At 54.0% G+C, this 27,930-nt stretch overlaps 10 protein-coding genes across 10 annotated transcripts; 3 read left to right on the top strand and 7 right to left on the bottom strand.

The window, feature by feature from the left end:
- Positions 1 to 1,680: 1,680 nt before the first annotated feature.
- On the bottom strand, positions 1,681 to 4,426 carry J4E83_003364 (uncharacterized protein; the record flags this gene model as incomplete). Its single annotated transcript, XM_049330301.1, has 3 exons — positions 1,681 to 2,816; positions 3,579 to 3,602; positions 3,652 to 4,426. The coding sequence occupies 3 exons, from the start codon at positions 4,424 to 4,426 to the stop codon at positions 1,681 to 1,683; spliced, it is 1,935 nt and encodes a 644-aa protein (XP_049190797.1).
- Positions 4,427 to 4,950: 524 nt separating this feature from the next.
- J4E83_003363 (uncharacterized protein) lies at positions 4,951 to 6,639 on the top strand (the record flags this gene model as incomplete). Its single annotated transcript, XM_049330300.1, has 2 exons — positions 4,951 to 6,231; positions 6,286 to 6,639. 2 exons carry the CDS (start codon positions 4,951 to 4,953, stop codon positions 6,637 to 6,639), a joined length of 1,635 nt encoding a protein of 544 aa, XP_049190796.1.
- A 245-nt stretch (positions 6,640 to 6,884) lies between these two features.
- J4E83_003362 (uncharacterized protein) lies at positions 6,885 to 8,618 on the bottom strand (the record flags this gene model as incomplete). The annotated part of the gene is made up of 3 exons (XM_049330299.1): positions 6,885 to 7,024; positions 7,079 to 8,128; positions 8,570 to 8,618. 3 exons carry the CDS (start codon positions 8,616 to 8,618, stop codon positions 6,885 to 6,887), a joined length of 1,239 nt encoding a protein of 412 aa, XP_049190795.1.
- A 341-nt stretch (positions 8,619 to 8,959) lies between these two features.
- On the top strand, positions 8,960 to 13,114 carry J4E83_003361 (uncharacterized protein; the record flags this gene model as incomplete). Its single annotated transcript, XM_049330298.1, has 3 exons — positions 8,960 to 9,320; positions 9,467 to 9,533; positions 9,748 to 13,114. 3 exons carry the CDS (start codon positions 8,960 to 8,962, stop codon positions 13,112 to 13,114), a joined length of 3,795 nt encoding a protein of 1,264 aa, XP_049190794.1.
- An 843-nt stretch (positions 13,115 to 13,957) lies between these two features.
- Positions 13,958 to 14,952, bottom strand: J4E83_003360 (uncharacterized protein; the record flags this gene model as incomplete). Its single annotated transcript, XM_049330297.1, has 2 exons — positions 13,958 to 14,845; positions 14,896 to 14,952. The coding sequence occupies 2 exons, from the start codon at positions 14,950 to 14,952 to the stop codon at positions 13,958 to 13,960; spliced, it is 945 nt and encodes a 314-aa protein (XP_049190793.1).
- A 922-nt stretch (positions 14,953 to 15,874) lies between these two features.
- Positions 15,875 to 17,027, bottom strand: NMT1 (glycylpeptide N-tetradecanoyltransferase; the record flags this gene model as incomplete). Its single annotated transcript, XM_049330296.1, has 3 exons — positions 15,875 to 16,795; positions 16,842 to 16,944; positions 16,993 to 17,027. The coding sequence occupies 3 exons, from the start codon at positions 17,025 to 17,027 to the stop codon at positions 15,875 to 15,877; spliced, it is 1,059 nt and encodes a 352-aa protein (XP_049190792.1).
- A 2,490-nt stretch (positions 17,028 to 19,517) lies between these two features.
- On the bottom strand, positions 19,518 to 20,009 carry J4E83_003358 (uncharacterized protein; the record flags this gene model as incomplete). Its single annotated transcript, XM_049330295.1, has 1 exon — positions 19,518 to 20,009. One exon carries the CDS (start codon positions 20,007 to 20,009, stop codon positions 19,518 to 19,520), a length of 492 nt encoding a protein of 163 aa, XP_049190791.1.
- Positions 20,010 to 21,278: 1,269 nt separating this feature from the next.
- J4E83_003357 (uncharacterized protein) lies at positions 21,279 to 23,213 on the top strand (the record flags this gene model as incomplete). Its single annotated transcript, XM_049330294.1, has 1 exon — positions 21,279 to 23,213. One exon carries the CDS (start codon positions 21,279 to 21,281, stop codon positions 23,211 to 23,213), a length of 1,935 nt encoding a protein of 644 aa, XP_049190790.1.
- A 383-nt stretch (positions 23,214 to 23,596) lies between these two features.
- Positions 23,597 to 25,348, bottom strand: J4E83_003356 (uncharacterized protein; the record flags this gene model as incomplete). The annotated part of the gene is made up of 2 exons (XM_049330293.1): positions 23,597 to 25,256; positions 25,308 to 25,348. 2 exons carry the CDS (start codon positions 25,346 to 25,348, stop codon positions 23,597 to 23,599), a joined length of 1,701 nt encoding a protein of 566 aa, XP_049190789.1.
- A 977-nt stretch (positions 25,349 to 26,325) lies between these two features.
- Positions 26,326 to 27,084, bottom strand: J4E83_003355 (uncharacterized protein; the record flags this gene model as incomplete). Its single annotated transcript, XM_049330292.1, has 1 exon — positions 26,326 to 27,084. One exon carries the CDS (start codon positions 27,082 to 27,084, stop codon positions 26,326 to 26,328), a length of 759 nt encoding a protein of 252 aa, XP_049190788.1.
- Positions 27,085 to 27,930: the final 846 nt, after the last annotated feature.

Here is a 27,930-nt window from a genome sequence, read left to right as displayed (position 1 = left end):
CTTAAGTGGGTTGAGACCAGGTAGGCGTTACCAGGCCTCATGTGTTTTAACAATGGCTTTTCACAAATACCTCGGCGATAAGCCTTTCTTGAAAATGTGGTATTGCGCTCATGATCTGCGCAATAACGACTATAAGATGAAAAGCTCCTGGGAAAGACGTTCCTTATCGAGGTTGGAAATTATTGTATACATGACAGTCAAGACGCCACCGCCCATGTCCAGGACATGCTCTCTGACGGCTTGATGGGAATTATGCGCCATGACGCCAGCCCGTATAAACTCTGGAGCCTGTCCTCATAGCACCTTCACACGTTCCACGCTTCTGTCACTCTGCCACGTCAATTCGGCGTAATGTCGACAAATATCCCTCGTTCAGGCAGTCCAAGTGCACCTCGAAGGAGAAACGCTCCAGATAGTGGTTCGGAGCCTTATAGTCTTGGAGACAACTCTCACGCTGTGTAGTGACTCGGAATTGGCGGTCTTGTCATACCGATAATACCACGTTCGATCGTGCGCTCGCAATGACCGTCACAGCGAGTGCGCTCATGCGCATGCTCGACTTCGACCTGGATGTTCTTGGCCTGCAACAAAAGGCGCGCCTGCTCTGGCAGTCTCTCGAAGAAAACGCTTGAACCTTCTGGAAGACAGCAAGGCAAGCGAATCACAATGCGGAGTTGTTTCAACGAGGTGAAGTATCTTCCCCAGCCAGCCTTGGCCTCACCGTCATTTGCCCACAAGTGCGGCTCCTGGAACCTGCCTATCAGAAACATTGACGTTGTGTGCCCGGCTCTGACGGACGCGCGGCGAGGATGAGCTAGGACATCTAGTTGGGAGCCTTGGCAACCGATGCAGTAGAATGGCTTAAAGGGTACCTCGAAAGTGTGTATTTTGATGTGTAGCTCGAGCTTCGTAACAAGATGTGCGATGGCCTTAGATGGATAACGGAACCACAATGGGGCGCAATAAGGTTGTCGGAGATAGCGCGCAGTTGGAATGCCTGTCCGACGTGACTCGGGAATAACTAACCAGGCCAACTTGAATGTATTTTCATGGTAATAGATCTGGAAAGCAATACTACACAGTTCTTTATTGGCAAGCGCGGTGTTCAGAAAGCGGGGTCCGTAGATAAAGTCATGGCTACGACAGGTGACACTCCAGGGAAAGCGGAGATGGTGTCGAAAGATCTCAAGCTTAAGCTCCTCCGGAAGCTCATTGAAGCGATCGAATTTGACATCAGTGTCGGAAGAGGTAGTGGAGAGGAGTAAGTCCTCAGGTGAGTCCTTGGGAACGTCGATGGCGAGCGGGAGATGGATCACCGAGTCTTCGGCCATGTTGTCTTGAGCGATTTCGAATCTTGGCTTCAGGTTCGAGGGACTGACGGGGTGGGAGGTTGATTGGGTGCGTACTTAGCAGCCAGGTAGCTTGGGTGTGTTGTCAGTAGAGCTGCTGGATGCCCACCAGTATTAAAGTGGACAAGGAACTCAGTCTGTGCGCCCACCAAGGTCCAATCCACTTCAAAACAACGCTGCTTGACCAATCGGATAGGCAGTACCACGACGTCAGCTGTCGGACAGTTTCTCAGGCAACGCAGTAACGCATTTGCCGAGGGAAGGGACAGTGCCAAAGGTCTCGTGCAATCTACAGTAATCCCGATCCCCACTCGGCAGCGGCTAAGTTCGCTCAATCTACATCTGCTTCATTATCAATGGTAAGCTCTACCATACCATTGACCGAACATGTGTCTGGCCGAATGAACCAGCGAGCGGCGGCCATGCTGACTGTGCCTGCACTCATTGCCAGTGTCGCAATGTGCGGCTTCGGTAGCTCTTCTAGCACAGCCTGGTTGTCTCTCGGAAAGTCCGCTGCCTTTGCAGACCGCGAGTAGAAGATACGAGATGACAGAAAGGGTACATAAGTACTGAGTCGGAAGAATCGCGGGTGATGACTCTCGGCCTTCGAGGTTGATGTGTCAGATCGTTGTCTTGATACCTTCTTGACATTGACGTCCTGAGTCTGCACATTGTCACGAGCTTTCTTTGGAATGACGAGCGACTTTCGGGTCGGATTTTGATTCTTTCTGTGGTCGACAGGTAGGGTTGAAACAGTGTTGTCGGCAACAAATGGACTGACAGAGGCTACGTCTAGATCCATAACGCAAGGTTGCCAGCTCTCATTGAACTCCACGGGCTCGAACGATGCGCCTTTGTTGCGCATATAGCTCTGCTCGATGACACCAGAGCCTCGCAATAATGTTGGCTGTGAAGCGCCATGAAAGTTGTGCAAATGCTGGAGGAAAGCGTCTTCAGATGTGTAAAACTCTTGATTGCACGAGCGATACCGATGGTAGTTCTGCGCATGTTCGACGTGGAACGTTCGATAGCCGGAGCCGCAAAGGTGACAATGGTGAGCTTTGGCCGAAGGAAAGTCTGGACAGAGGGGCGGACCTGCATTGTCTGCAGCAACGTCGTCGAAGCTCCGGAGAAATCGACAGCTCCACACACGACAGTGAGAGTGTTCGTTCATATCTTTGACATCCGTAAAGACCTTTTGGCAGTATCGGCATCGGAAAGATTCGTATGGTGTAGTCGAGTAGAGGTTCTCCAAATGGTTTTCCTTGCGCTCGCTCCACCACACAGCACGGTCAAGCTCACGCGCGACAAGGTGCTCAGCAACATGCTCACATCGTTCGGACCAGTCTTTTGACTTCTTTCCGCAGAAGCCACAATGAAGCATAGGATCGTCAAGCTTCATTGGAGCACCGAAGCGACGCCACTTCATGGCGAGGTCCTTGCAACCAAAGTTGTGGCCTTCAGCGGCTAGTAATCGAGCTTGACAGCCGGTACGTACGGACGGATGTTTGGTGTTGGCGAAGTGAACATGGTGCAGATGCTGGATGAAGTGATCGCGGCGATAGAAAGTTCGTTGGGATTCGGGCTTGCTTCGGCATTGTTGGTACTTGTGGCCAGCCAAGTGAGCATCGTCGGGATGGGCCTGGCCGCAGAATGGACATGCTTCAAGATTTACGGATGACTTTGTGTCACAGCAAATCCAAGTGGTTCGAAGCGCGTGGACAGAGTCTTCGTGGCGTATCCATTCATACTTCGTCTTGAATGCCCGCGGACAGAAAGTACAGAAAAAAGGCAGATCTTTCTGGGGTTCACCCGCACTGTTCACACCGTTAATGGCTTGGCGAGGAGATTCTTTCCACGCCATCCGACGTCTACCCCGGCGGCGATCACGACCAAAGGATGAGGTTTTACTGCGGCTACCGCTGGAGGACACTGTGTATGTTGTGGGTGCAGTGCCTTCAGAAGAAGCAATCGAGGTGATGACAGAACCTCTGCGACCTTGTCTGGACTCAGACCATCCACTATTTGGGATGCTTTCGTTGAGAGACTCAACATCAACGGCAGCCTGCACTGCAGAAAGTTCAACAGCTTCCTCTTGGTACGACTGTGCAAGGTATACCGCCAGAGGCGGCTGCGGCAGTTGATTGGTGTCATCTGCTTGCTTTTGGAGGCTTTCCAGACTATCCTTTGACAGCTTTGTCTTCAGAGTGCGATTGCTCTGGCCTGAACCATCCGTTACCGAGGGGTGGGAATCTGAATAGATGAGTCAAAGCATGATCTCATGGAATGGGATACGACTCACCTCCACACTTCTTCCTGGCTCGGGTGTTATTGAACCAGTTGCGGACTTTCTTCACGTCGAGATTGGCTTGATGTGCGATGATGTCCAATTCCCACGCGCAGGGGTATGGATTGGCCGCAAATTCGTCCTCCAACACCTGTCTTGCCTCAAGTGGAATACGGCACTGAGGACCTTTACGTTTGGCTGATGCTGGTTTCCAGGTGGCAATTGAAGGTTGTTGCTGGGATGCGGCCGATCTGACTGGTAGCTGCTCCAGTCCAAGGGAGGCATCGGCCGGAATCATTGAATGATCGAGAACTGAAGGACATAGCCCGAGCTGAGAGTGCGGGGCATCAATCAAACTGCCTTCATCATCGCATTGCATTAGCGCAAGCGATGACAATGAAGGCGGGAGAGCGAGATCCGTCGCATCGCGGATCCTGTGGTCCTTCGCATGTTCCATATCAACAGTTTGCCAATCGACGTCTGCTCCTGAGTCTACACTCGTTTCAATCATAGACGTCGCAGCATATGTTGTTGGGTGAGACGTTAGCCATTGTTGGTTTATATCGCCAGAGGAGAGATTGTGTGCCACGTCGTACATGGGCACGTCGTACAATTGGAGGGTATCTTGGGCCGCTGGTTCCAAAGCGAAGTCAATAGCCGTGACATTGTCTGGTTGAAAGTATGACACGGTTTGCCCACTTGAGGCATGGGTGTGTTCGACTTGGTCGTTCTGTTCAAGAGCGGCGAAATCGAAGAAATCGTTCATCCTGTCGAGCGCGTCGGGATCCATCGTGACGCGTCTAGTGCGGCCCTGGTGGACGCGCTGCGAGTGGGTTATCCTGGAGCCAGGCAATTGATCATTGGCAGTTCAATAGGTCCGAATCGAAAAGAGAGACATCTGATGTTTGGGGGTCGCATGACAGAACGTGGAAGCCGGCTTGACGCTGATGAGGTGGAATGTGCTGCGCCGTCCGTCGTCTATTGATGAACTGGGTGCGCCCGGGCGATCCTCCAGGCAACCAACACTAGTCAGCTCATGCTGTGTGACGAAGAAACTGGCGTTTTCCGATGATGATAGCAATCCATTAAGACGATTTTGACAAGTAAAGCTCACGGCACAGATTATCAGGATCTGCTCACTCGCGACTTTCATGCTGAAATTGATTACGGTCGGCATCTGTCCGCGTTCAGGCCGGGAAGGCGCCACCATCCGATGTCGTTAGCGTGACTTCCTGACCCACCGAAAAGTTCCTCCACCCGAAAAGCTCACGACATTCGCAACTCCACGCGCATTGATCGCATCCAACTTTCACAATGGCGGCCGAAGTACAACTCCTGCAGCCCTTGAAGCTGCCAAAGGGCCCTTCCACCCTTACGTCTGAGCAAAAGTACTGGAACTCATTCGCCTCGGAGCTCAAACTCGACCCTTCGCAACATTCCTCGCCCGTCACTCACATCTCGATACCGCCCCCTCAGCCCGCCAATACGCTTTCGGCCACCCAGGATCTCTTCGCAGTCACTACTGGATCGCGCGTCCAGATTTTCTCCTCCAAGAGCCGAAAGGTCGTCAAGACGATATCGCGCTTCGGCGTCGACGACGTTGCGCATTCGGGAAACATACGGCGCGATGGCAGGATTCTGGTCGCAGGAGGAGATACTGGTGTCATACAAGCGTTCGATGTCAAGAGCAGGGCCATCTTGAAGACATGGAAGGAACACAAGCAGCCCGTCTGGGTCACACAGTGGAATCCCACAGATCTTACTGGCCTGATGAGTTGTTCCGACGACAGAACCGTGCGATTATGGGACCTGCCGAGTGAGAAGAGCGTCATGAAGTTTGACGGGCATCAAGACTACGTGCGCAGCGGTACCTTCATGCCTGCGCAAAGTGGGCTGCTTGTATCTGGTAGTTACGATCAGACGGTACGACTCTGGGATTCGCGAGTAGGCGGAAAGGCGGTCATGGTTTTCAAACACGCTGCGCCCGTCGAGACTGTCCTCCCTATGCCGTCTGGAACGGCCGTCCTCGCAGCAGCCGACAACGTCATCAGCGTTCTCGACATTGTAGCCGCAAAGCCGATCCACATGCTGCGCAACCACCAGAAAACTGTGACTGCGCTCTCATTAGCGAACAATGGCGAACGCCTACTCTCCGGTGCCCTCGACGGCCACGTCAAGGTCTTCGAAACAACAGGCTGGAATGTCGTAGGTGGTATGAAGTACCCTTCGCCCATCCTGTCACTCAGCGTCATCCCGAACCAAAAGGAGGACAGACACATTGCGGTGGGTATGCAATCTGGTCTTCTCTCGATCAAGACCCATCTCTCCGGCGAGCAGAAGGTTCAGGCTCGTGAGCGAGAGAAGGAGATGAAAGCGCTTATGGAAGGCAAGATCGAAGAGTACGACAGGAGCAAGAAGCGGAAGCGCGGAAAGGGCTGGGAAAAGCGCATCCGAGGCAAAGACTTCACCGGCGAGAGCGCAGACATCGTGATCGAGGGCAATGCGCGGGGAAAGATCACGGCCGGACAGCCGTGGGCGCATGCGCTGCGAAAGGGCATGTACGCGCAGGCGCTGGACATGGTGCTCGAATCAAAGGTATGTTTTCCATTCTCCTGTACACCTCTGAGACTAGGACTAACATCTCTCAAGGACGCAAACGCCCGCAGCCAGTCCCTTACTCTCCTGACCGCTCTACGCCACCGCTCTGCTCTCCGAACTGCTCTCAGCAACCGCGACTCCGTAACACTCCAACCCATCCTCCGCTGGTGCATAAAGAACGTTTCCGACTACCGCATCACACGTCTGACCACCGACGTCGCGCTCGTGGTCCTGGACCTATACGCCGATCAACTGGGCAGAAGCGAGGAGGTTGACGATCTAATCATGGCGCTGATGCAGCGAGTCAAGGTGACCGTCGAAGCAAGCCAAGACGCATGGAAGGTACGTGGCATGCTAGATATGCTCGTCAGCAGCGTCGGCGCAGTAGACGGCGTGGAAGCATGAGAATGGTAAAGGGATCTTTTGTTTGCATAGCGAAGGCGTTCAGGATCTTGTCACATGTTCCAAAAGTTGAAAAGGCATCAGCAGCCATGTACGTTATGCACCTTGGATGGGTGATAGAGAGATACCCGGATAAAGCGATTGATATTGCTTTGGATGATGGGGAACGGTTGATCTTGAATGGTATATTGTACAAGCCAGTTTCTTCCACCGGCAATATATGCTATACACTGAATTCGTACAATCGTTTACCACAGGCAGTATTGCCGTTGTGATGTGACGGGTCGGTCGGGAAGTGCGGTCCACAGCTTGCGGTTGTCGCGCTTCTTCTGAATCTCGTCTGAGATGCGCAAGCGCGTCTTCTCTTCCCTGAGAAGGACGGAGAAACCTGTCGTGCACTGTTAGCGCCCAATTTCCAAGATTAAGTGTGTGACAAGCTCACTCGTCGTCCGGTGCTTGAGCATGTTGATAGCGCCCCGCGCCCTGAACTCAGGGGTCTTCCAGCTCTGCCCGGGTCCAACCCACGCCTGGTCAATGTAGATCTCGCTGGGGTCGCGGACCACCTTCTTACTCCCATCCTTCAACTGGATCGTCGTGTCCTTGAAGAAAGGCACCTTAACCGGCTTCGCCTCCAGACTGCCATTCGTTTTCGACGTCTTGTAGTCCCAAGTATCCTTCGGTCTCCCCGCATCCGTAGCTGCTCTTTGCTTTTTCCAACGCGACACCGCAGCGTCTTCGCCAGCGAGACCCATGCCGCGGGCCGCAATGGCTTCGTTCTGCGCGATTTCGAGGCCCTTGATGACGTCGCGGGCCACACGTTTCGGAGAAAAGCGGAGTTGGACGAGGGCTTCCGAGACAGTCTTTCCGGCGATCTGGTTTACGACCTTCTGCAGCTTCTTGGTAGACGTAGGAAGGAGTTGTGACCTGTAGACTGACTGGCGTTCGGTACGGAGTAGCTTCTGCGCCTTTGTCATGCGGCCGTGACGCTTCACGCCAGAAATGACGAGTTTGCGCTCGAGACGCCTGCGGGCTTTCTGGTCGGGATCGAGTGACATATCCATGAGCTTCTTGTCCTCCTTAAGCGCCTCTTGTTGCTCTCCCTTGCGGTATTTCGCCTTGAGTTCGAGTTTCTCCTGTGGGCTCAGGTCTGGCCGCCAGCCGGGAATGTCGCTTTCGGGTGGGAAGAGGGAAGTTGGGGTTACGGCGAAGTCTCCTTCACGAGGAGTGGGGCGTACGGGCCCTGCTGATGCGTCTTTTCCTTTCGCACCTGTTCGTTTTGCCCTCTTCGATAGGTAGTCTTCGAGGATCGGATTGGTGAGGTCATCGTTGGTATTCTTGACCCCTCTGAACTCTTCAGTGCGATGAGCGCCTGAATAGACGGTATTGGAGAGGTCATCGTTGTCTTTCTTGCGCCCGAACGAGATATTGCGCTGTGAGATTGAAAGGATCGAGGTTAAGGGTATCCATTGGGTGTGTGGGCGCGCGGCGAGGGCTATTCAATGTTAGTCGTCATGGTGTTGTACCGCCCGGAAGAACGACTAGCGGTCCGATAGGTGCGGAGAAAATGGTGCAGGGGATCAATGTTCCCAGTAATAGCTTACCTGACTGCCCCAGCCGCCGTGAGGGTATCCGGGCGCTCATAGCGATGCTCGACACCACGGCGCTGCGGCGTTGATGATGCCACTGCTGTGAAGTGTCGCGGGAAATTCTGTGGCACGGCGAAAGGCTCCGCGCTGGCGCAGGGCGCTTGCAGGGGGCTGGCTTGGCAGCGGGATCATCATTGAACCAGAGCGATCAGAACGCAGAAGAAATGTGCAGGAGTCGTGTCGTCCCGCTCCTGTCCAGACCACCGTCGACTCTAGACTCTTGACCCCGTTGCCTGACGCGCATTCCGTGACGCGCCAAACATCGTGCTGTACCGCCGCCAACTCACTCCGGGAGTCCGCATCCAGCTGCTCCGAGTCGCGACGTGCTCGCTCCATCATTACTCGATTAGTCGCAGGCCCAAGCTTGCCTGGTGCACCTAACCACCTTTTCTTCTAGACCGGGTGTAGGCCTTCTCACCCACGACGCCGACGAGGTCATCTCCCATCACACTCGCTATCCCCATCGCCTCGCGCCTCCGACGGTCCTTTTCGCGCCAAACGCCCGCCGTCGTCCCATGCCGCTCGTTACGAGGGACCCGATGCCTAGTAGTTTCTGCAGCTCGCGACCATAGGAAGAGAGAGCATCGACAGACGCCTGGCGCGCGTGTAGCATTCAAGACAGCTGCTGGATCGCAGTGCGTGCCAAACGAAACAAAAGGTCGTGAACACTGTACACCATGGATATCAACTCGCTATTGTCGCCATCGGACTCGCCTGCGGGCACCCCAACACCACAAGCCGCCCCTACCATCCCGTCGCCGTCACTACTCCGATCCCCGGGCAAGCGCACAAGACGCCAGATGCCATCGCGAACACCTTCGGGTCTAAGCCAACAGATCAGGTCCTCCCCGCAGCCGCCCCAGACGCTCCAACAGCGTGTGCCGTCCCCGGGATACGCCCACATCGCGAACGGCGCAAGAGGAGTACACAGCGCAATGGGAACGCCACAACAAATAGCATCGCCGCACGACGCGCGCATGGCGACCCCGAACCCCATGTACCGCCAAACATCCACACCGGGCATGGACACTCTTGCAGGTACGTGCCCGCTTTCTTTGGGGTAGAGGCACACTGCTGTAGACGGCCCCCATATGAGGGAGCCGCAGCTTAGATGCAGGGAGGAAAGAGCTACGACAAACGACGATGGGTCGCTAGCTCCCAGGGAATCTGCTAACAACTTTCAGACCTTGCCAGCATGCAGCAACAACAAGCTGCGCGCCAGAACTCTGTAGTCCACCAACGGCCTGTCACGTAAGTTCTTCATCTTTGCTGATTTTTCTCGGCCGCCCCATTTCTGAGCCGACGACTGCACCTGCATGTCCACAAGTAGCGCGCTTTGTGTTTTGTGGGGCAGGCAGTGACGTCCGGGTGTCGCGCTTGCCCGTGATCACGGGTTGCTGTAGCCTGTTCCGGCAGCCTAGTTTTGTCGCGCAAACTCCACCACCAAACACTGACCACTTGCCAGACTGCAACACCTCGGACAAAACCTCTCCGGCGAGTCCGTAGCTAGCATCATGTCCGAGGCCTCACCGCGACCGCGCAATTTCATCACTCGCTCTCTCGACCAACAGCACATCGACTGGCTCAACCAACTCGATAAAACGCTGCTGGAAAACCCATTCGACTACTACAGCCATGTTTCGCTCGTCACCATTCTACACCAAGGGCTCCAAAAACACCTCGCTTCGTTCGACTCCGACCCAAACGCGTACGACCCAAATGCGTACGAGTTGGTCCAGACTCTGCGCGATGCCTACAAAACCATGTCAGACAAGTACCCGCTTGGCGAGCTCTTGTGGCATTACCGGCTGAACGACGAGAAGACTCTGGCCAAGGATGTGGAGCAGCGCATGGGTGTGCTCGAACTGCACAAGCAGGCAACACAGGAGGAACCTTACAGCGCAAAGCTTTGGGCAGCATACGGCGAGTATGTGAGCTACCTGGTCGCCTGCTCTTGGGAGCAAGTACCCCCAGAGGAGTGGTCTGAAGAGGAGAGGCTTATTGGTCGAGAGCTCTTCCAACCCCAACTGCTACTGGACGCGCTGCAAGAAGGTGCTGAGAGAGTCAAGTACAACCTCCAGGAGAGCAATCTCGTCTGGGACCGCTACCTACAGGTTTTGGAAGAAGACCTCGAGCGAGGAGGCTTCAGCCAAGAGAAGGCGAAGAGGGTGGCCGCCATCTACAACGACCGCCTCGGCCAACCGCATGCAACATGGGCGAACACCCTTAGCAGATACTCTTCTTTCAATTCTCGCTATAACCAAAGCCACTACGAGCAGGTTATGGATGAAGTGGTGCAAAAGAATACACACATCAAGCAGCAATACGCCAACCGCGAAGAGTACGAGTTCAAACTCCTGCAGGCTATCCAAGCAGGCGACCAGGCTGCAGAGTACACCGCCATGACACGCTACTTGAAATGGGAGAAGAGGACTATGGGTGTCTACAGCTTCCACCTCGTCAACGCACTTTATGAGCGAGCTACGCTCCGATTTCCCGTTGATCCTTCCATATGGGAAGACCACGTTGAGTTTCTCGTTTGGCAAGATAACCGGTCGGTAGATTTACTCAACGTTCTCGAGCGCGCGACACGCCATTGCCCATGGTCCGGGTCACTCTGGTCCCACCGGTTATTGACACTCGAAGCGGAAAACAAGCCATTCGAGGACCTTGAACTTGTCAAGCACACAGCCACTGGATCTGGACTTCTGGAGCACACTGATCTGGATGAACTCATCAAGGTTCAGCTCGCCTGGTGTGGATATCTTCGGCGAAGGGCTTTCGATGACCCCAGAGCAACGGAGGATGATGTCGATGTTGCTGAGGTCGGAATTCGATCGGCTTTGGAGTTTGTCCGAGAGGTCGGCATGAAGAAGCATGGCAGGGAATGGACGGACCGGAAATATCGTCTTGAGCGCGCCCATATCAAGTTCTGGCTCCAACGCGGTGACATCGATCAAGCCCGGCAGATTCAGGACTCTATCACCAAGTACCAGGAGGACTCTTACGACTTCTGGTATCGCTGCTACATATTCGAGATGCTCCTGTGGGCGCCACACGCAACGAGGGGCAAGCAAAATGCAGGTCAACCGTTATTGCCGCCCACCCAGGCCACTGCCATTCTGGAACGTGGCATGAAGCGCTTACAAACGATTGATCAACCCGAGCTGCTCATCGACATGTACATTAGCCATTGCGAGCAGCACGAATCAGCGTTAAAGGTGCGTAGCGCAACGATCGAGCGACGACGAGCGGAGCGCATCGTGTCCGTCCGGAGGGAGAAAGAACGAGCACTTGCGGCCGCTGCAGCTCCGCCACAAGACACGCCAGATAGCCAAGTCGGAGATAGCTCGACGAAGCGGAAACGGGAGGACGGTGACGAGGACGCGGTATTGAAGAAGAGCAAACATGTAGAGATCTCAGAGGCTCTTGACGGGGTCAATGGTCAAGCCAGAGTCGCGAGCGAAGCACCCTCGGAAGCTCGCTCTACAGGACCGAAACGAGATCGCGAGCACACTACAGTCATCGTGAAGAAGCTACCACTCAACACTACACAGACTCGAATACGCCAGTTCTTTACCGACGCAGGCACAGTCCGCAATCTAGTACTGAAAGAGGAGAAGGATAGTCTCACGGCTGTGGTGGAGTTTGAGTCACCTGAAGAAGCCCAGTATGCCCTGAGCAAAGAGGCGAAAGGATTCGAAGGTCACAACATATCGATCGAGCGAGGCCAAGGCACGACACTATACGTCGCAAACTACCCTGCGCATGCCGACGAAGCCTGGATCCGGAACCTTTATAGCCCATTCGGAGAAATTATCGGCATTCGCTTCCCTTCACTCAAGTACGATGCGCATCGCCGGTTCTGCTACGTTCAGTTTGCTTCAGCTGAACAGGCGGTCGCTGCGACACAGCTGGACGACACTGACTTTGAAGGGTTGAAGCTAATCTCAAAGATCTCCGACCCGAACGCCAAAAAGAAACGCGATGGCGCTACCTCCGAGGGTCGCGAAGTCTACATCTGGCATCTCAACTTCAAGGTCAAAGAACGAGAAGTTAGGGACGCCTTCTCCAAGTTTGGCAAGATTGAGAGGACCAATTGCCCAACTATCAGGTCGACTGGCAACAACCGCGGTTTCTGTTATGTCGTTTACGATAACAAGGATAGCGCTGATGCAGCAGTGGCAGAAATGCATGAGAAGGAGTTTGCGGGCATGAAGATTCATGTCGAGATTGCAAAAGAGCGTCCTGACACGAAGCCAAAGGTGCAATCAACTCTCGAGAACACGGAAAACGCAGCCGCTCGCGAAGGTACTTCTGGACAGAGCGACGCTGCTCCTGAAGCCGCTATCAAGCCCGCATCATTCATGGACCGATCCATTGCAATCCTCAACCTGCCTGACACTGTGCCTGACGTGCGCATCAAACCGCTTGTCGAACAGTACGGCTTCAAGAGGATTAAGCTCGAACCCCATCATGGGGGTGCGATCATTGAGTTCACAACTGTGGAAGGTGCTGGCAAGGCTCAGTTCGCGCTTGAGGGCAAAGACTTCGAGGGAAGGAAACTGCGCATCGGTACAGTCCAGGACCTTAACAAGCAGAAGGGAGAGTGGAAGGCGAGCAACAGCTTCATCCAGCCAAACCGTGTCAACCGACCTACTGCTGCTCGCGGTGGACGAGGACGAGGAAAGCCCGGTCTTGGTCGTCCAGCTATACCGAAAGGTGCTACAACAACAAACGGCGAGCCGAAGAGCAACGCAGACTTCCGCGCACAGTTCTTGAAGGAGCCTGCGAAAGAGGCAAACAAGGACAACGACAAAATGGAAGAGTAATGGCAGAGGATTGGAGTACGGTCGCATGTCAAGGCCCTACACGGGCCTGACTGGTGTTTATCAAGGCGTGGGTTTCAACGGCCGCTTACGGTTCAACTGCATACTTTGGCGTTTGAGGATTGGTTTCCCATGGATCGGAGCCGGTATGGTTGGCTTTCGATGTCCTCTTTCCTCTTGGTCTGGTGCTGAGCACTGTGTATGTAGTATAATATAATGAGTGTAAACTATATATGAGTCTGATCTGCTTCACTGTGATGATGACATTCCTACAAAATTGCCATGTTTTTACATCGGACTTTCTGATCTTGTCTACATCTACGCACAAAGCCTGATCGTTGATTCATACGTAACACGACAGCTCCTAGCCACGGGGTGGGTGCCCGTCAGCCAGTCAACCCAGCGTAGCCAATATGCTGCCCGGCAAGACGTGTGACAACAATGTACAAGGTGCATGAATGCGTAACGTAGGGATCGATACGCGCGGGACGCGGTCGCTTGGGCTGTGGTCACGATCACAGATTCACAAGCATAGTAGTTAGGCTTGTCTGTTGTATCCAACCAGACAAGCGGAGTCTCTTGGAGTCAACAGCAAGTCACAATGGAGAGAGAGCTGTGTCATGGTTGCGTCAATTGATATCAGATTGACTATATTTTCCGAAAAGATTTATGCCCACTCTGGTAAAGAGCTGATAATAAGTAGAAAGAAAAGACACGCTTTTCTTGCCTCTCCTACTATGCAAGTTTCACCGACGCCCTGTTGGACTCTAGCTGGGTATAAATGCAAATTAGCTCATCGTCGCCAAGAGCGCGCCGTGGCCTCATGTTCCGTTTGTCCTGTTGCCCTCAAGCACCAGCTGCAAGTTCTTTCGCTCTCATCTCAAAATATGCTGTCACCTTTTCGATGCCAGCGATCATGTCATCGGGCATGGGGTCCAGGAGCCTTAGTCGAAAGCCGCTCGGGATATCGGCAATGGAATGGGCAATGGACACTAGATCCATGGGCTCCCTTGCCTCGTCTTCTTCCTTGTTCGTTGCCTCGGCATCAACAGCAGCCGGCTCGGGAAGCTCTTGTCGCGTATCCTCCAGCCACTGACCCCAAGAAGGCGCATAGCAAACACTGTATCCGGTGAGTCTCGCAAAGTCCCTCATCTCTGAGAGCACACGTGTTGGAGGTGTTGTCTTGAGGCTGAGTGTATTGGCCATTTCGGCTCCGATGAGCTCGTACTCGCCTGCGGACAAGTTCTTTTCGAAGGCGAAGAACGTCCCTTGCAGGTCTATGGTCTTTACGTTGGGCTGTTCCTTGTTGACGGTTTTGCTCTCCGTGTGCTTGATGCTCTTGGTGCTCTTAATGCTCTTGAACTGCGGTTTAGTGATCCTGGCTGGCTTCGCTCGCTTGCTCTTCAGATCGTTCTGCTCTCTTACGAGCTCTTCTGAAAGGTAGTCTCGATATTTGTGCTTGTAGATCGCGAGCGCGGTCTGAATCCACCATCCATTCCTCGGCAGCCCATTGAACAAATGGTCCTTGTTGATTTTCTTTGCCTCGACTACGTTGAGCTGCTTGTCCTTGTTCGGAGAGTTGTAATAGGATGGCTTCAGTTTGAACTTATCCTTTGTTGGCATCTTGTTGATGTGTACAGCCATCCAGACCTCGTTGCCTGTTTCGGGGCCTTCGGCGACAAGCATGCGTTTAGAGGCATTAGAAAAGACGTAGTGCTTGAGGTCCTCATCCAGCTGTTCGCATTAGTGATGATCCCAAGCGTAACGTGTTGGGTTAATCTTACGCAGTAGTCCTTCGTATCTGTGTAGGAAGCGGTCATCTCCTTTTCGATGTTCGGCATCTTGTTGGCTTTTCTTGTTGTGTTGGGATTGTTTTAGTAAATAGTAATGATAGAGATGAGGAAGAATCGACGAAAGATATTGTTGCGATGGTGTAGGAAGGATGGAGCTGAACAGACCACGAGGTTTTATGTATCACGATGCAAGGGTCCCAGGTGAGAGAATTGAGGTATGTTGCACTAGCTTTCCACGTGGACAGGTAATAGAAGATTTCGTCCAGAGTAAGGATTCAGATAACTAGAATGTTTCTCCGTCACCTGCATTTCTCAGTGCAGTGCGGGTTGTGACCAACGCGAGCTTTTCCATCTCCGCGATAGTCGTAACTGCTTCGGCGATGCTTGCGCCTAGGAAGATGCGCGACGCATTCGGGAAATTGGCAGCTGTGATATGTTGTGAGCGTGAAGCCACTGGGTGGCGACTGAACGTGAGACGACCTTGGGTAGCTTACCGCGCAATCGAGGAAGGCACGTGATTGTGCCTGCACTCGTGAGCAACAGCACCCTGGTCCTTTCCTGCACTGCTTCTGACAAAGATATGCCAACTCGCACATCAGCTTACTCCTCGCGCTTTTCTGCGTACTTTACACGCGACAGATTCGGATCACATGGCGTGACTGTGAAAGCCTTGAACCCGTGCATGGCCATTCACTCATGTACTTGGTGGCCGCAGATGGTCGTCTGGCTGCGGATTACGTCAGAGCTTCTCTGACTGTGATGGGCCTGAGCCCTGGTGAATGACGTAGGCTCTTCGTCACAAGCATCACGGAAGCTACGTACAAGGGGCAGTAAAGAGATCTTGAGCGAGTGACAATTTCATTGTTCATATCGAGATTGTGCTGGCAATTGAATAGCAGCCCAAAGATATCCGAAGCGTTGAGATGGAGCTAATGATTGCATCTCCAGATTTGTGTGCCGAGGGACAAATTCAAGCGGCAGGGGCAGCAGCGCCAACGACGGTTTTGCCGGACATGGTTTCGAGACGCTTGAACCCGCCATGCTGCTTCACACCCTCCTGCAGCTCGACCATCCGCTTCTGATCGCCAGTAGGGTCGTCAGCTTCCTCCTCCAGACCCCAAGCCAAGTACTCATTGGTGTAGTTAGGCTTGAAACTGTCATCCAACACACCGAGCCTCTTGCCGTAGCGAGTGACCTTCTCCCAGTCACGCTGGACGTTCTGAAGATCGGGACTGAAGTACGCAAAGCTACGCTCGAAGATCTTGCGGTTGGTAGGCGTGTTCATGGCCGACTTGAAGTTGCAGAACTCTTCCCAGGCTTGGTCAGGAGACGCGAGGACGAAGTCGGTCGCGCGCTTGCATGCGCGAAGAAAGGCGCGGACTTTCTCGGGGTTCTGCTCAATGAAAGCGTTGTTGCCGATGTAGAGGATGCTGCAGAAGCAGCAGCAGCCGAGTTGAGCGAGCTCATCGATGCGCAGCATCTTCACTTCGTCACGCGAGCGGTTCTGGCTGATGAGCCACTCTTCAAGCTCGACCATCTGGACGTTTTCGAGACCGATGCCGGCGTCGATTTCGCCAGTGATGATGGAACGGGTCACGTTCATGCCGACACGGACGGCCTGGTAATCATCAGGTGACATGCCGTAATGCGCAGTGAGTTCGTCGAGCTGGATCTTGCCAAATTCGCCGACGTAGCCGATCTTCTTGCCCTTGAGGGTGGTAAAGTCGGGAGTAATCCCGGACGATGTCAGGTACACGACACCAGTGAAAGGTTCATTGAGAAGAGAGCCAATCGACTGAACCGGAAAGCCACGAGCGGCGGCGGCGAGCGTATGGATCATCGCCTTGAAGCCGAGATCGACCTTGCCAGATCCGATGATCTCAGTGACATCCTGGGATGGTAAGCTGATGAAGTAAGACAGCTTGTATTGACCATACACTAGGATCATTGGGCTCGAGAAGAGCGACCTTGATGCCTTCATCCTTGAAGTATCCCTTGCTCTGAGCAAGATAAAGGGGAGCGTGGTATGGCGTAGCGTGCCTATTCACAGTCAGCATACACCTCGCTCGATCAAGATGCAAAGCGCACCAGTTGGTCAAGAAGGTGATCTTATCAGTCGACATCTTGACTTGAGTGCAGAAGCTGAGCTAGTCAGTACGCCAACATAGTGGGGAAGGGGTCATCATGAAGCAGCAATAGTCCTTCGCGCTGGAATTATCCAGATCAAGTTTGAACGGTATGATCTCAGAACAAGCCATTAACGATCAGGCCCCGGGGAGTGACCTGATCCGCTGATGACTTGAACACCCGCCATGCTTTGCTTCTGATGGTTGAGATGAGTACCTGATGATGCCATGCTGGGCACCTGTTACTTGACCGAGATGCAATTCTGCATTGCGAAGAGCGAGGCCGAAAAGGCTTCGCTTTGCTGGTTCGATGATAGCATCGTACCAAAGTGGGTTGTATTGGGTTGGTGAAAGCTGGATATGTGCGATTGAAAAACGTTGAGAAGCAATTGGAGACGCAGCTTGAGGCCACGGCTAGAGCCGGATACTTATACTTTACTTCTCATACTGTCGACTGAGGTAATGTATGGATAAATTGCTCACTGTAGGTGCATGTGTTGGGACATGGTGGGGCAATGAGGGGTACACTTCCCGCGTGGGTCAAAACACATCACTGAACCACAACACGCGTCTCATCATGCAGGCGGGATGTCTTTCAGCAATCATCATTCGTTCAGAATCGAGTACGGATTGTCCGTAAGCCGTGGCTCTAACTTGGGTGGTTGGTCTAGGTTTACTGAACCACGTCCTTGGGATCTCAGACGACGATCTTGTCTTTTTCCAGCCAACAGATTACTTGGTTGAGATAGTTGCGTCGCGCCAAAATAGAACGAGTAAGAAGAGATACTCCTCTGCTGCTGCAATTCCGTGAGCCGATGCTTTACGTGTCATCGAAGCGACAGCCAATGACACGTACTATGACCAAGACCTCCACTCCGAATATCGGCATCATGAAGAATTGTGATTATCTCACAGATTTACAGATGCATGGGATGCCATCGGCATTACAACACTACCATCCTTTCTTGCAGCCACCCGTTCAAGCCCTGCCACATCGAACTATCCATATCTTTATCTCCCAACCTTTTGCAGAAGTGCCTCAAAGCCTCGCACCTCTGCTTGATCCAATCTCTCTTTTCGTCTTCGCGGCCACCGTGCAGCTCTCCAGCAATGGCATATGCTACCTTTGCTTCGCACACTGGACACAGATATGGCGGTTGTCTTACATCTTCCTTCATGCTACCTGTACCCTGCATATTGCATGCATAGTATACACAGTGGTCGAGCGCGAAACAATGTCCTAGCTCATGTGACACCGTACGCGCGAGGCGTGAGAACCAAAGCGCCTGGACTTCTTGCACCGATGATGTAGGCTTATATGTTGTCGCGGCCTGGGTAGCCGCTTTCATCGCCCCACTCTTGCTTAGTTCTTTCTGTTTCTTCGTCGCAGGTTTTGCCTTTACATCCTCTACAGCACATAATTCATCGACAAAGGTTTTGCAATGACTCCATGGCCACATGTGGTTTCGGTCGATTTCTTCTCCTTTTCGTTCATCCAGTATTGGGTTATATCGCGCAGTCTGCACAACTGCCACTCTGCTGCCTCCATATGCCCTACCACAACAGAAGTCGTCATCGTCAGATTCGTGAATGTCGTGGTCGACTAGGACGACCATTGCATAAGCGTCATCAGGCAGGATTGAGATTGCTGTGTCGAGGATGTCGTCTAGATTCAGTTGAGCAGGGAAAGCGGTGTCTGGCGCAGGGCGGACGCGGATTCTGGTACAACGATCTCCATGTGATAGACCGATGTACTTCGGCAGAGCGGCACTTCGACAGCCCTTGGCGGACTTGGTATTGGAGCCCCATGATGTCCAGGTCAATGGCGTGGGGAAGAGGCGAACAGGCATATCGTGATAAAATGCGGTGAGATAGTCGACGAAGTGATCCGCAGATGGAGGAGATGGTCCGACTTTACCCTCGATTTTGACTTCCTCACAACCGGTTGGCACTACCCAGTGCCTCATAAAATCCACCTTGAAACAGATCCTAGGCACTTGCACCACATACAATTTGTTCCTTCTTGGCGCCGATGAAAGTTTGTTCCTACACTCCTCGTTCAGCCATTCCTTCATACTCTGCGGTAAAGAATCTGGATCATAGTTGAGCTCGTCGTGAGGTAGGACTAGAGGAGCGGGAAATGTCCCAATGGGATGATCCTTGACATTCTTCGGCGCTCTTCCAGATGTCGTTTCGGCTGCTGCGCGTGCTGCCGCATCTGGTTGTTCATATCCAGCTAATTCTGCGAAGGGCGATGGATTTAGTTGTAGAATGGTGTGCTTACATGCCATAACAGGTGTCAGTACGAAACGGAATGAAAGGAATGAAAGAAGAAGGAATAAGAATAGGGACTGCTGCCTGGATGGCGGATGGTTGTCTTGGACGCTAGGCAAACCCCCGCGATTCATGTCTACACCTCGCTTCATGCCGCCGGGTCATCGTGCCTGATTCTCTCCTTCCATCCCCTGTACACCTTCGAATGTACCTTTACCACAGCGGGTCGTTCCTTCCCCAGTATAGCAAACTTCCCCCAATCGCCAAGCTGTTGAAGATGCCAACGTAGTGACCCGCGATCTTGTCCTTCGCTCCATACGCGCTGACAATCACCGTATCCGCAACGGTTGCGACTAATCCCGCCATGACCGCAACTCCCAAGCTCCTCCTGTCTCGCAGTACCAGACCAAAGACTGCCAGCAGGACACCGTTCTGAACGTTGCGCGCTGCTATTGCTGCAACCAGGGCTTTCTTGGTATTCTGATCCTCATCGTAGGTGCTTTCGGTATTGCTGGAGCGTTTCGCAGATGCGGGTGATGTGTCGGATTCGGCTGAGATGGGTAGACCATAGCCATCAGCGAAGAAGGAGGGGTTGCGTAGACCTATTATCCCGAAAGGGACGATCTCGAGGGTTGCGATGAAGAGCGCGAGGCATTCCGCTGGCGGAGGTAGGTGGTGGAAGAGGTTGCGGGCTTGAGTTGTCATGGTGGCGGACTGGTTTGACCTTCAGGATGGTCTCGGAGAGAATTGCAGCGGTGCAAGGCTGGAGAAACGAGACGAGACATGGTGTAATCTTATAGAAAGGGATGCCATCGACGCAGGAGAGATGTAGGTGTATGTAGACTTCCTCCAACTCCCATTGGCTGACGAGTTCGGACTTCGGCTGCGGGGATCGCAGGCCTGTCGCGTCGACGCGTCTTCCGCCCCATCGCTTCGCGCCTCGTAGCTTCTACAACATGTGAACACCACTGTGAAGATTAATACGTGCTTACTACTTCGATTCCCCTGATAAAACCCCGCGATGATGGCTTCCTGGCATGCGTCACAGTGAAGACACGTCTCCAGTGAACCACGCCCCGGGCGATACCGGCTTCTCCTCCACACCCAGCGAGCGCGCTGCAATGCCGAATGAAGGGGGAAGAGGCTTTCACGAGAAAGGAAGCGTGAATGAATACAGGAGCTTCCCGGAAAGAGATGGAGAGTGAATATCGACTTCTGTCAACTCTAGGCCTGGAGTGCACGGGGAAACAGGGTCGTAGAGGCATCATGGCTGAGTGCATACCGGGAGGCGTATATATGCTATCGCTCATTCACTCTGTGAGTATGAGTGGGCGTATTGGCTCGCAGTAGCGATTATCTTGGGATTGGATGGGGTTACTTCCTTGAATCGGATAGGCACATGGCAAACTCGTCTATCCGTGGTCTCGTCCTATCAGAGGTTCGTCAACTCAAATATCAGCGCACGTAAACGCATCGCTACCATGCTTTGCCTGGAATTGTGAAAAGCTTTGGAAGCGGTACAATGCTTGTCTGCATGTGCGGTGAAACTAGGTTCAGCTTTTGACAGCTTGACTGCGCCTGCTTTCTGTCGAATTTTCCCTCGTGTGGCGCTCTTTCCTTCCAAGGTTGTCTTCACTCGACCCTCAACACCACGAAAAGCTTGGACTCGCCTCGCACACTTCCGCCTTCACACGCACCTCTCAATTTTGCTAGCCGCTCCCTCCCCAGTACATAATCCGCCCGCCCTCACCTTTCTTCTCACTCTCTCCACACTCGCTCCTCAACTGCGCAGCTACAGCTCTTGTCTTCCGAAGCTCCTACCGCCAAAATCTTCTGTCGACCTTGCGCTACTTGAGCCTTCCTTAGGCGATCTGTGTCTATCAAGCGAGCTTCGCCCTCACCTCCACTTCCCACACCTCACGAACAGCGACCCAACTCCCGACTCCTACCCCACTCGTGGAGCGATCTCACAAGATGGCGACTGCTCCTTCCTTCTGGGCTGCTGGCGGCAGCAAAATCAAGTCCGCCGACTCCCCGAACCCCAAGATCGCAGAGGCGCCGGCCAAGTCGAAACCGGATCCCCAACAGAAGAAGGGTCTGGTACTGAAGGGAATGACGAACGGTCAGACTACCAACGGCGCATCGAAGGGTTTTTACCCAAAGGCTGCCACTGGCAAGAAGACCAACTGGGCCGACGAGGACGATGATGATAACACCTTCATCGCCGAGTTCATGAGCCAGGATCCGAAGATTGCTACCCTCGAGACCACCGTTACCCTCAAAGAGGAGCGCATCAAAGAGTTGGACGCGCTGATCGAAACCAAGACGCTTCGTATCGCGGAGCTGGAAGGCGCAGTCCAAGATAAGGACGTTCATATTGGCGATCTCGAGACGGATGTCCAAAAGAAGGATGTTGAGATCGAGAAGCTCAAGAAGACGAATAGCGACCATCTCGCTCACAACCAGCAGCTTCTGCGCGAGGCTGGAGAGAAGGACAGCCAGATCAAGAGTCTGAAGGCTGAGCTTGAAGAGAAGGCTTCGGCCATCGACAACCTTGAGCGAGCAAAGAAGGCTGCCACCATTAGCAGCCTCGAGCAGGAGTCGGCCGCACTCGTCCCGGTGCCCACAAACGACGAGGTGACCCCCGAGGATGAGCCCAAGAACGTGGTGTCGGAGAGCATCAAGTCCAATGGCACCGATGTTGTTAGTGAGACGGAGACCAAGACTAAGAAGACCGCATCTGTGGCTTCTGATTCAGACAGCTTTGAAATCGTTGATGCTCCCATGACTGAGGAGGTCAAGGACGAGAAGCCTGCGACCGTCACCACCAAGCAGTCCGAGGAGACCAAACCGGCAAAGACCACCAGCGGCCCATCGCTCATCACATCCACGTTCCCCAATTTCGTGACGAAGGAGACGCTGAAGGTCGTTCCTCCGGCCCCGAAGCCTAAGACCCTGACCTTCGGCATCGATATGTCCAAGTACGGGAAGAAGCCTGTCGCGTCGGCTGCGGCGAAGATTGCACCTAAATCGTCGCCCGTTGCTGAGCTAAATGGCCATACCACCCCCTGGGGCCACTCGTCTAGGCAGGCGCGCGACAAGACCGGTACTATGCCCGAGCTCAACCCTGCGGCTGACATCCGTCACATGTCGCACGGGCAGCGCGTTATTTTCGGTAACGGTCCCGAGGTTATTGTGAAGCTTGGAGAGACCAAGCTGGCTACCATCCCAAAGTACGTCCTGATGCAATGCTCAGGCAAGGCCTACAAGTTCTTCACTGCCAATCCCGACGCAACCTCTTGGAACCTCCCCGCCGGCTCGATGGACGCCGATGCTGCAACGGCGCATCTAAAATGGATGGACGAGATGACGTACCAGAGCAGGGTTTACTCAGTCCGCCTCCAGACTGAGACGGTATATGACAAGAAGAACTTGCATATCTGCCGCGCTGCCCGCGTTCTCGGTCTGAATAATACCTACGTCGCCCAGTTCACCAAACAGTTCTGCGACCGGATCCGTGCCCAGGACGTTTCCTTCGAGTTCATGGACCTTCTTTGCCAGTTGGCATACCCGGAGAACGACCCGGTGTTTGACTGCATGGTCCACAACCTCGTCAACCAGAAGAAGGTTGGCAACGCCAAGGGAGCGGCCGACCTGGAGAAGTTGATGGTCAAGCATCAGTCTCTGAAGGACAAAGTGGAGAAGATTGAGAAGCGGATCGGAGGTCGTCCACGTAAGACCTGGAACTCGCCCGAGGGTAGCGCTCGTGGTGGGAGCAACGATCGCAGCGGCGGCAAGGGTGGGAACCGTGGACAGCGGGCACCGAGCAACAAGCCTGTTTCGCCAGCGCCTGGCAACAAGCCCGTTACTCCGGCGCCTGGTGAAGCGTTGTTTACCACTCTCCACTAGGTCCGCCTAGTGACATGACGCGGTGTACAGGAGGGAGGGATGGAGTACACCGTGGAAAAAAATACGGATGATTGACGACTTCAGCGACGCGAGCGCATTCCAATGCGTTCAAGCGAGCGAGAGTACTGTATGCTCTGTAGTGCTTTGCATTTACAGCGAAAAAGGGTATATAGAGCGAAAGCTTGATTCATTGATAAGGCAGTATAGGATGTCTGGGTGTATTTTCAGCGCCATCAACGAATGTCAGGTAGTTATAGTTGGTAATGTCATCGATGGACACAAACACCCTTCATACGTGATACATCTGTGCAGCAAACTCTTGAATATCTCTCATTGGGAGTTGTTTGTCTCTTTGATCCTGTCGTCATAGCCAAGTGTATGTTCTAACATCTACATTCTACACCCTTCCGACTCACACAAAGATACTTGACGCCCTTGTATGGCGTAACGCCACTACCCAAACCTTTACTCTTCTTTTGGTCTACATTCAAACTCTCCACCTTGATCCCACTCGGCAGCCAACCCTTGACGGAGAAGCTGATGGTCGCGCAGCTCGGCATTAGGACTTTGTTTGCCTGTTTGATCTTCGCATCGCTGTCCGGCTTGGGTGCGCTGGACGACGAAGCCGCAGGTAAAGAGACCTGTGTGCCCTGATCATCATCGTAATCGTATGTCGACGTCGCGAACGATACAGGTCCACCGACGTCCAACGCGTCCTCCGCGGATGGGTCATCCTGCCCAATCACAGTCCCACGCAATGTAGCCGTAGCACCGACCCCTCCTCCGCGGTCTTGCGACATGAGATTGCTTATCTCGCGACTGCTGATCCGCCATTCTATTGCCCTGTCGCCGGGCGCGTAGCCTGCATCTCCTGTTCCGCGCGCGACGCGTAGATCGGCGACGTTTCTGACGGACGCTGGAAGCGGGATGTGGATGGTCATTTCTTCGATCGCAGGGGCGGACGTGGTTCCTGTAGAGGAGGATACGCGTCCCAGGCTAGCTTTCGCTGCGCTGGGTTGGGAGGGCTTGTTTCCGCTGAAGCGTGGGTTGAGTTGGAGTTTGACTTCGAAGTCTGTGCCGGTCGGGCCGAGGGAGGGGTGAACGGATACTGTAGCTGGTATGTTTAGTTTTGGACTTGCGGTTTTCGCGTTCTTCTCTGTGGAGAAGGCATCTAATGCCGCAGAGCCCAGCAAGTCGACTTCGTACCCAGCGAGCACGAAGCGACCATCTGGCGGTACGAAGGAAAGTTCCCCTGGCCTCGCTTTCCACTGGTTGAGTCTGACGCAAGGATGGAAGACGGGTAATGATACCGCGTTCTGTATGCCACCTGCGCAGCCCAAGTGTAGTATGAGATCAGGTATTCCGGAGACCTTTGCCGTGAAAGCGATCGTACCGTTGGCCATCGCGGCTAGAGGGCGACCAGATGGTGACAAGGTGACCTCTAGTGTTTCCACGATATCCACATACATCTCATTGCTTGTATGCCTGACGTTCGCTCTTCTCCACGGCACCGGTGAGCCTGTCTGACTTGAGCTCGGTGATGGTCCCAATCGCGGGCTTGCTCTTCCACCCCCTAGACCAAATGCTCCGGTAGCAGAGGGTGCGAGCGAGCTCGGTGTTGAAGAAGGCAGACCCACTCCTCCCAGTAGACTCTTGAGTAGATTCGGCGCTTCGACGACATCTCTCAGCGCGTTCGGTTCTGTGTTCGCGATGATTCCGCCATCCACCATTTCGCTGAGTAGTTGCGCGACGACATCGTAGTTTCCCTCGATCTTGCTCGCCAGTAGTGGTGACCCTAGGAAGTCTTCGAGTACGTCGGTCAGGCGGTGGAGGAAGGTGAGGACGGCGAGGGGATCGGTGTCTGCTGATGCCGGGCACAGGAACAGAAGCTGGTCTTGTATTATGCTGTATAGCAGCGTCGGAGGATTGGTGTTGGGCAGATATATCAGCGGTGGCCGGGGGGCAGGATGCGCGAGATAGAGAGGCAGGAGGACGGAGGATGGAGGCGGGCGGTTGAGGTATGTGTGTTCGAGCAGTGGAGTGCTGAAGATGTTAGCGACGGATGACGTAAGCGCTGGAATAGACGCGTCTTACTTGTGCTCATCAAAGATGTAGAGAGCTTCGATTGCGCTCATGGTGGGAAATGTCAGCTGCGAGCCATGCGCGTGGGAAGACGTGAGGTCCGCGTCGTGGGGCAGTTTGGGCGGGGAGCTGCCGGAGCTAGAAACATCCCTGCCTGCCTAGCATGTCATGCAGACTTCTGGTCGCAAGATCTTTACACGATAGAGCCAGCGTGTTGCATCTGAGTTAGTCGCGGTGCTGTCTGTCTAGCGTCGCGATAATGGCACTGCCACCTCCTTCCGCGCCGACCTTCAAAGAGGCTCTCAAGAATGACAGAGCGGAATTTGAAGATTGCACCCCATGTCGCATAGTCGGTATTGTGCTCTAGAACACACTGTATCTCCCTCAGTACTGACATGGTTATTAGGGAGCGCTACATTTCTGGGCCTCGGCGCCTTCACGTACGTCTCGGGCCATTCACAGATCAAAGCCAACGAAGCCGCGATACGAGCCAGCAAAAGCATGTTCGGAATGCGGAGTAGGGGAATGGCAATAACAGGAACAAGCGCCGTCATGGTGGGCCTGGGGTTATATCGGTGGTTTGCATAACGGGAGGGATACAAGGAGACGCTTGAAGGTCACAAGCCGGGAACGTATACCTAGGTATTGTAGGCGGAAAGACTTGAGTACAAACTTGGACATGCATCGGCGTTTGGGAGTCACGTCTTCACGAACGAGATGAGTCACTGCATATGGCATACAACAGTTGAGGACATGTAATGCTATTAACACCAAACCCTCCAAAAAAAACACTATCTACTTCCACCCCGAATGATGTCCCACCCCGTAGAAAATGCGAAAAGGTATATAGCCTCCGAAATCAATAACACCACAGAATGCGTCTAGTAAGCCTCCCCCAATGCGTATGAAAAATGATCCACTAGCCCTGTGCGCCGTCTGGGTATGATGCAAGTAGTCGTGATTCGTCGAACAGTCGTTCGTGTCATTGCCTGGAGTTCGATGACAGGCCCTCAGGCTTCGAGCTGCGGTGCTATGACATGCGTCCGCGCTTGGATCCTCCGCCTGATGAGCCGTCTCGCCGGTCGTTGAAGCCATCGACGTTGAAAAAGTCGTTCATGAGTCGTCTCTTTTGCCCTGCACCGTTGCCTAGTTGGAAGAGGTTCTGGGCGGCGGATCGTTGGAGGTTTCGGGTAGACGAGCGGTTCGTGGGGCGGCGAGAAGCAGGGAAAGCGCGGCGGGCAGCAGCTGACATGTCGGCGGCAGCGGTCTCGTTTGGCGATTCAGAGGGTAGAGCTTGTGCGGCAGAGAACTCGAAGATGTGGTGTAGTGGCGACATGTCGGCCTCGGTCGTAGAAGCTTCCATCTGGAGGGGCGGCGCAGAGTCAGAGCGTGTTTCCGTGACTGTCGTGGGTACCAGCGTGCGTGAGTCGTCCATGCCGTGGGTTCGGTCCATGATGGGGGATGAGCTTCTGGCGCGGTTGTTGTCGAGGTATTCGTCGTCGCTGTCGCTGCTCGTTTGCTTGGGCAAGCTTCCGTCTAGTCGTTCCGTCGCCCACTGCCGTATCCGCCAGCCCTCGCCGTCGCCCACACCAATATTCTCCTTGTCGAGGAAGGTGAGCAGCTCATCGAGAGCCTCCTGGTAGCCGTCGGTACGGGCTCTGTCGATGTCGGCAAGCGCGGACTTGTACAGATGCGTCACGTTGAGGGCAGCGGTGCGGAAGGACTGGTGCACGGCGTGCTGCCCTCTTGTCTTGGGCAGCGACTTGTTAAGGCTGCGCATCGAGTCCATGGTGGTTGTCTGAGCTGTTGGCGGCAGGTGCGGTCGTGTCAAATCTTTGTCGGGCTCCACTGCGTTGTGGCCGGTGTTCGGCACCCGCGGGCGATGCAGCCGTGATGGGGAGCGTGATGGAAGAAAAAGAGTAGATGAAGCCGATAAGGTGAACGAGAGTGCGGTTCACTCGGAAGGAGCGTGGCTTCTCGTCGCTCGCTGGGTTGAGGTCGTGCGCTGCTCCTGGACTCGCGGGGTTGACGCTATCACGGGCTCTTAGCTCCGGGCTAGGCCCTGACAGCATGTGCCACCCTTCACCCGTCCCCGTCAACATCCTTGATTCACAGCCCCAGCTTCCAGTCAGCATGCCATCATGACTTCGCACCTAGAACGCCTTCCTGTCGAGCTGTTCGAGCTCGTTGCTGCCACTCTTAATCTCTCGTCTCACAAGAGCCTTCGTCTTGCATCCAAGAGATGTCGCTTCCTCACCCATTCTGTATTTGTAGAACGCGCTTTCTCCCGGCTAAAGACTACTCTTGGACCCCCCTCTCTCAACCGTCTCGTCAACGTTGCCCAGTCGCCTCATTTGCGTGGTTCTGTCAAAGTCCTACAGATCCAGCTCCTGACATCAGCGGAGTATAGTGTCCTCGCTGCTATTAGCCGTGTCGGCAGGTTTCCGCCACCCAAACGATTCCCCAGGGTACCTGGCATCCAAGACAAAGATATCAAAGACGAAGCACCCACATTCACATATGTCGTGGAATGCGAGTATCCAACCCGCTTGTACGATGGCCTTGTTCGAGCATTGCGAGGCTTCACCAACTTGACGGCCATTCACTTCCATCCGAGGGGATCCCAGCTCGCGGA

The sequence above is a fragment of the Alternaria metachromatica genome (assembly GCF_023757995.1).
Source record: "Alternaria metachromatica strain BMP 0045 chromosome Unknown scaffold_5, whole genome shotgun sequence".
Lineage (NCBI taxonomy): Eukaryota > Fungi > Ascomycota > Dothideomycetes > Pleosporales > Pleosporaceae > Alternaria > Alternaria metachromatica.
Note: the sequence above shows the minus strand (reverse complement) of the source record. Positions and strands in the feature narration are given on the sequence as shown.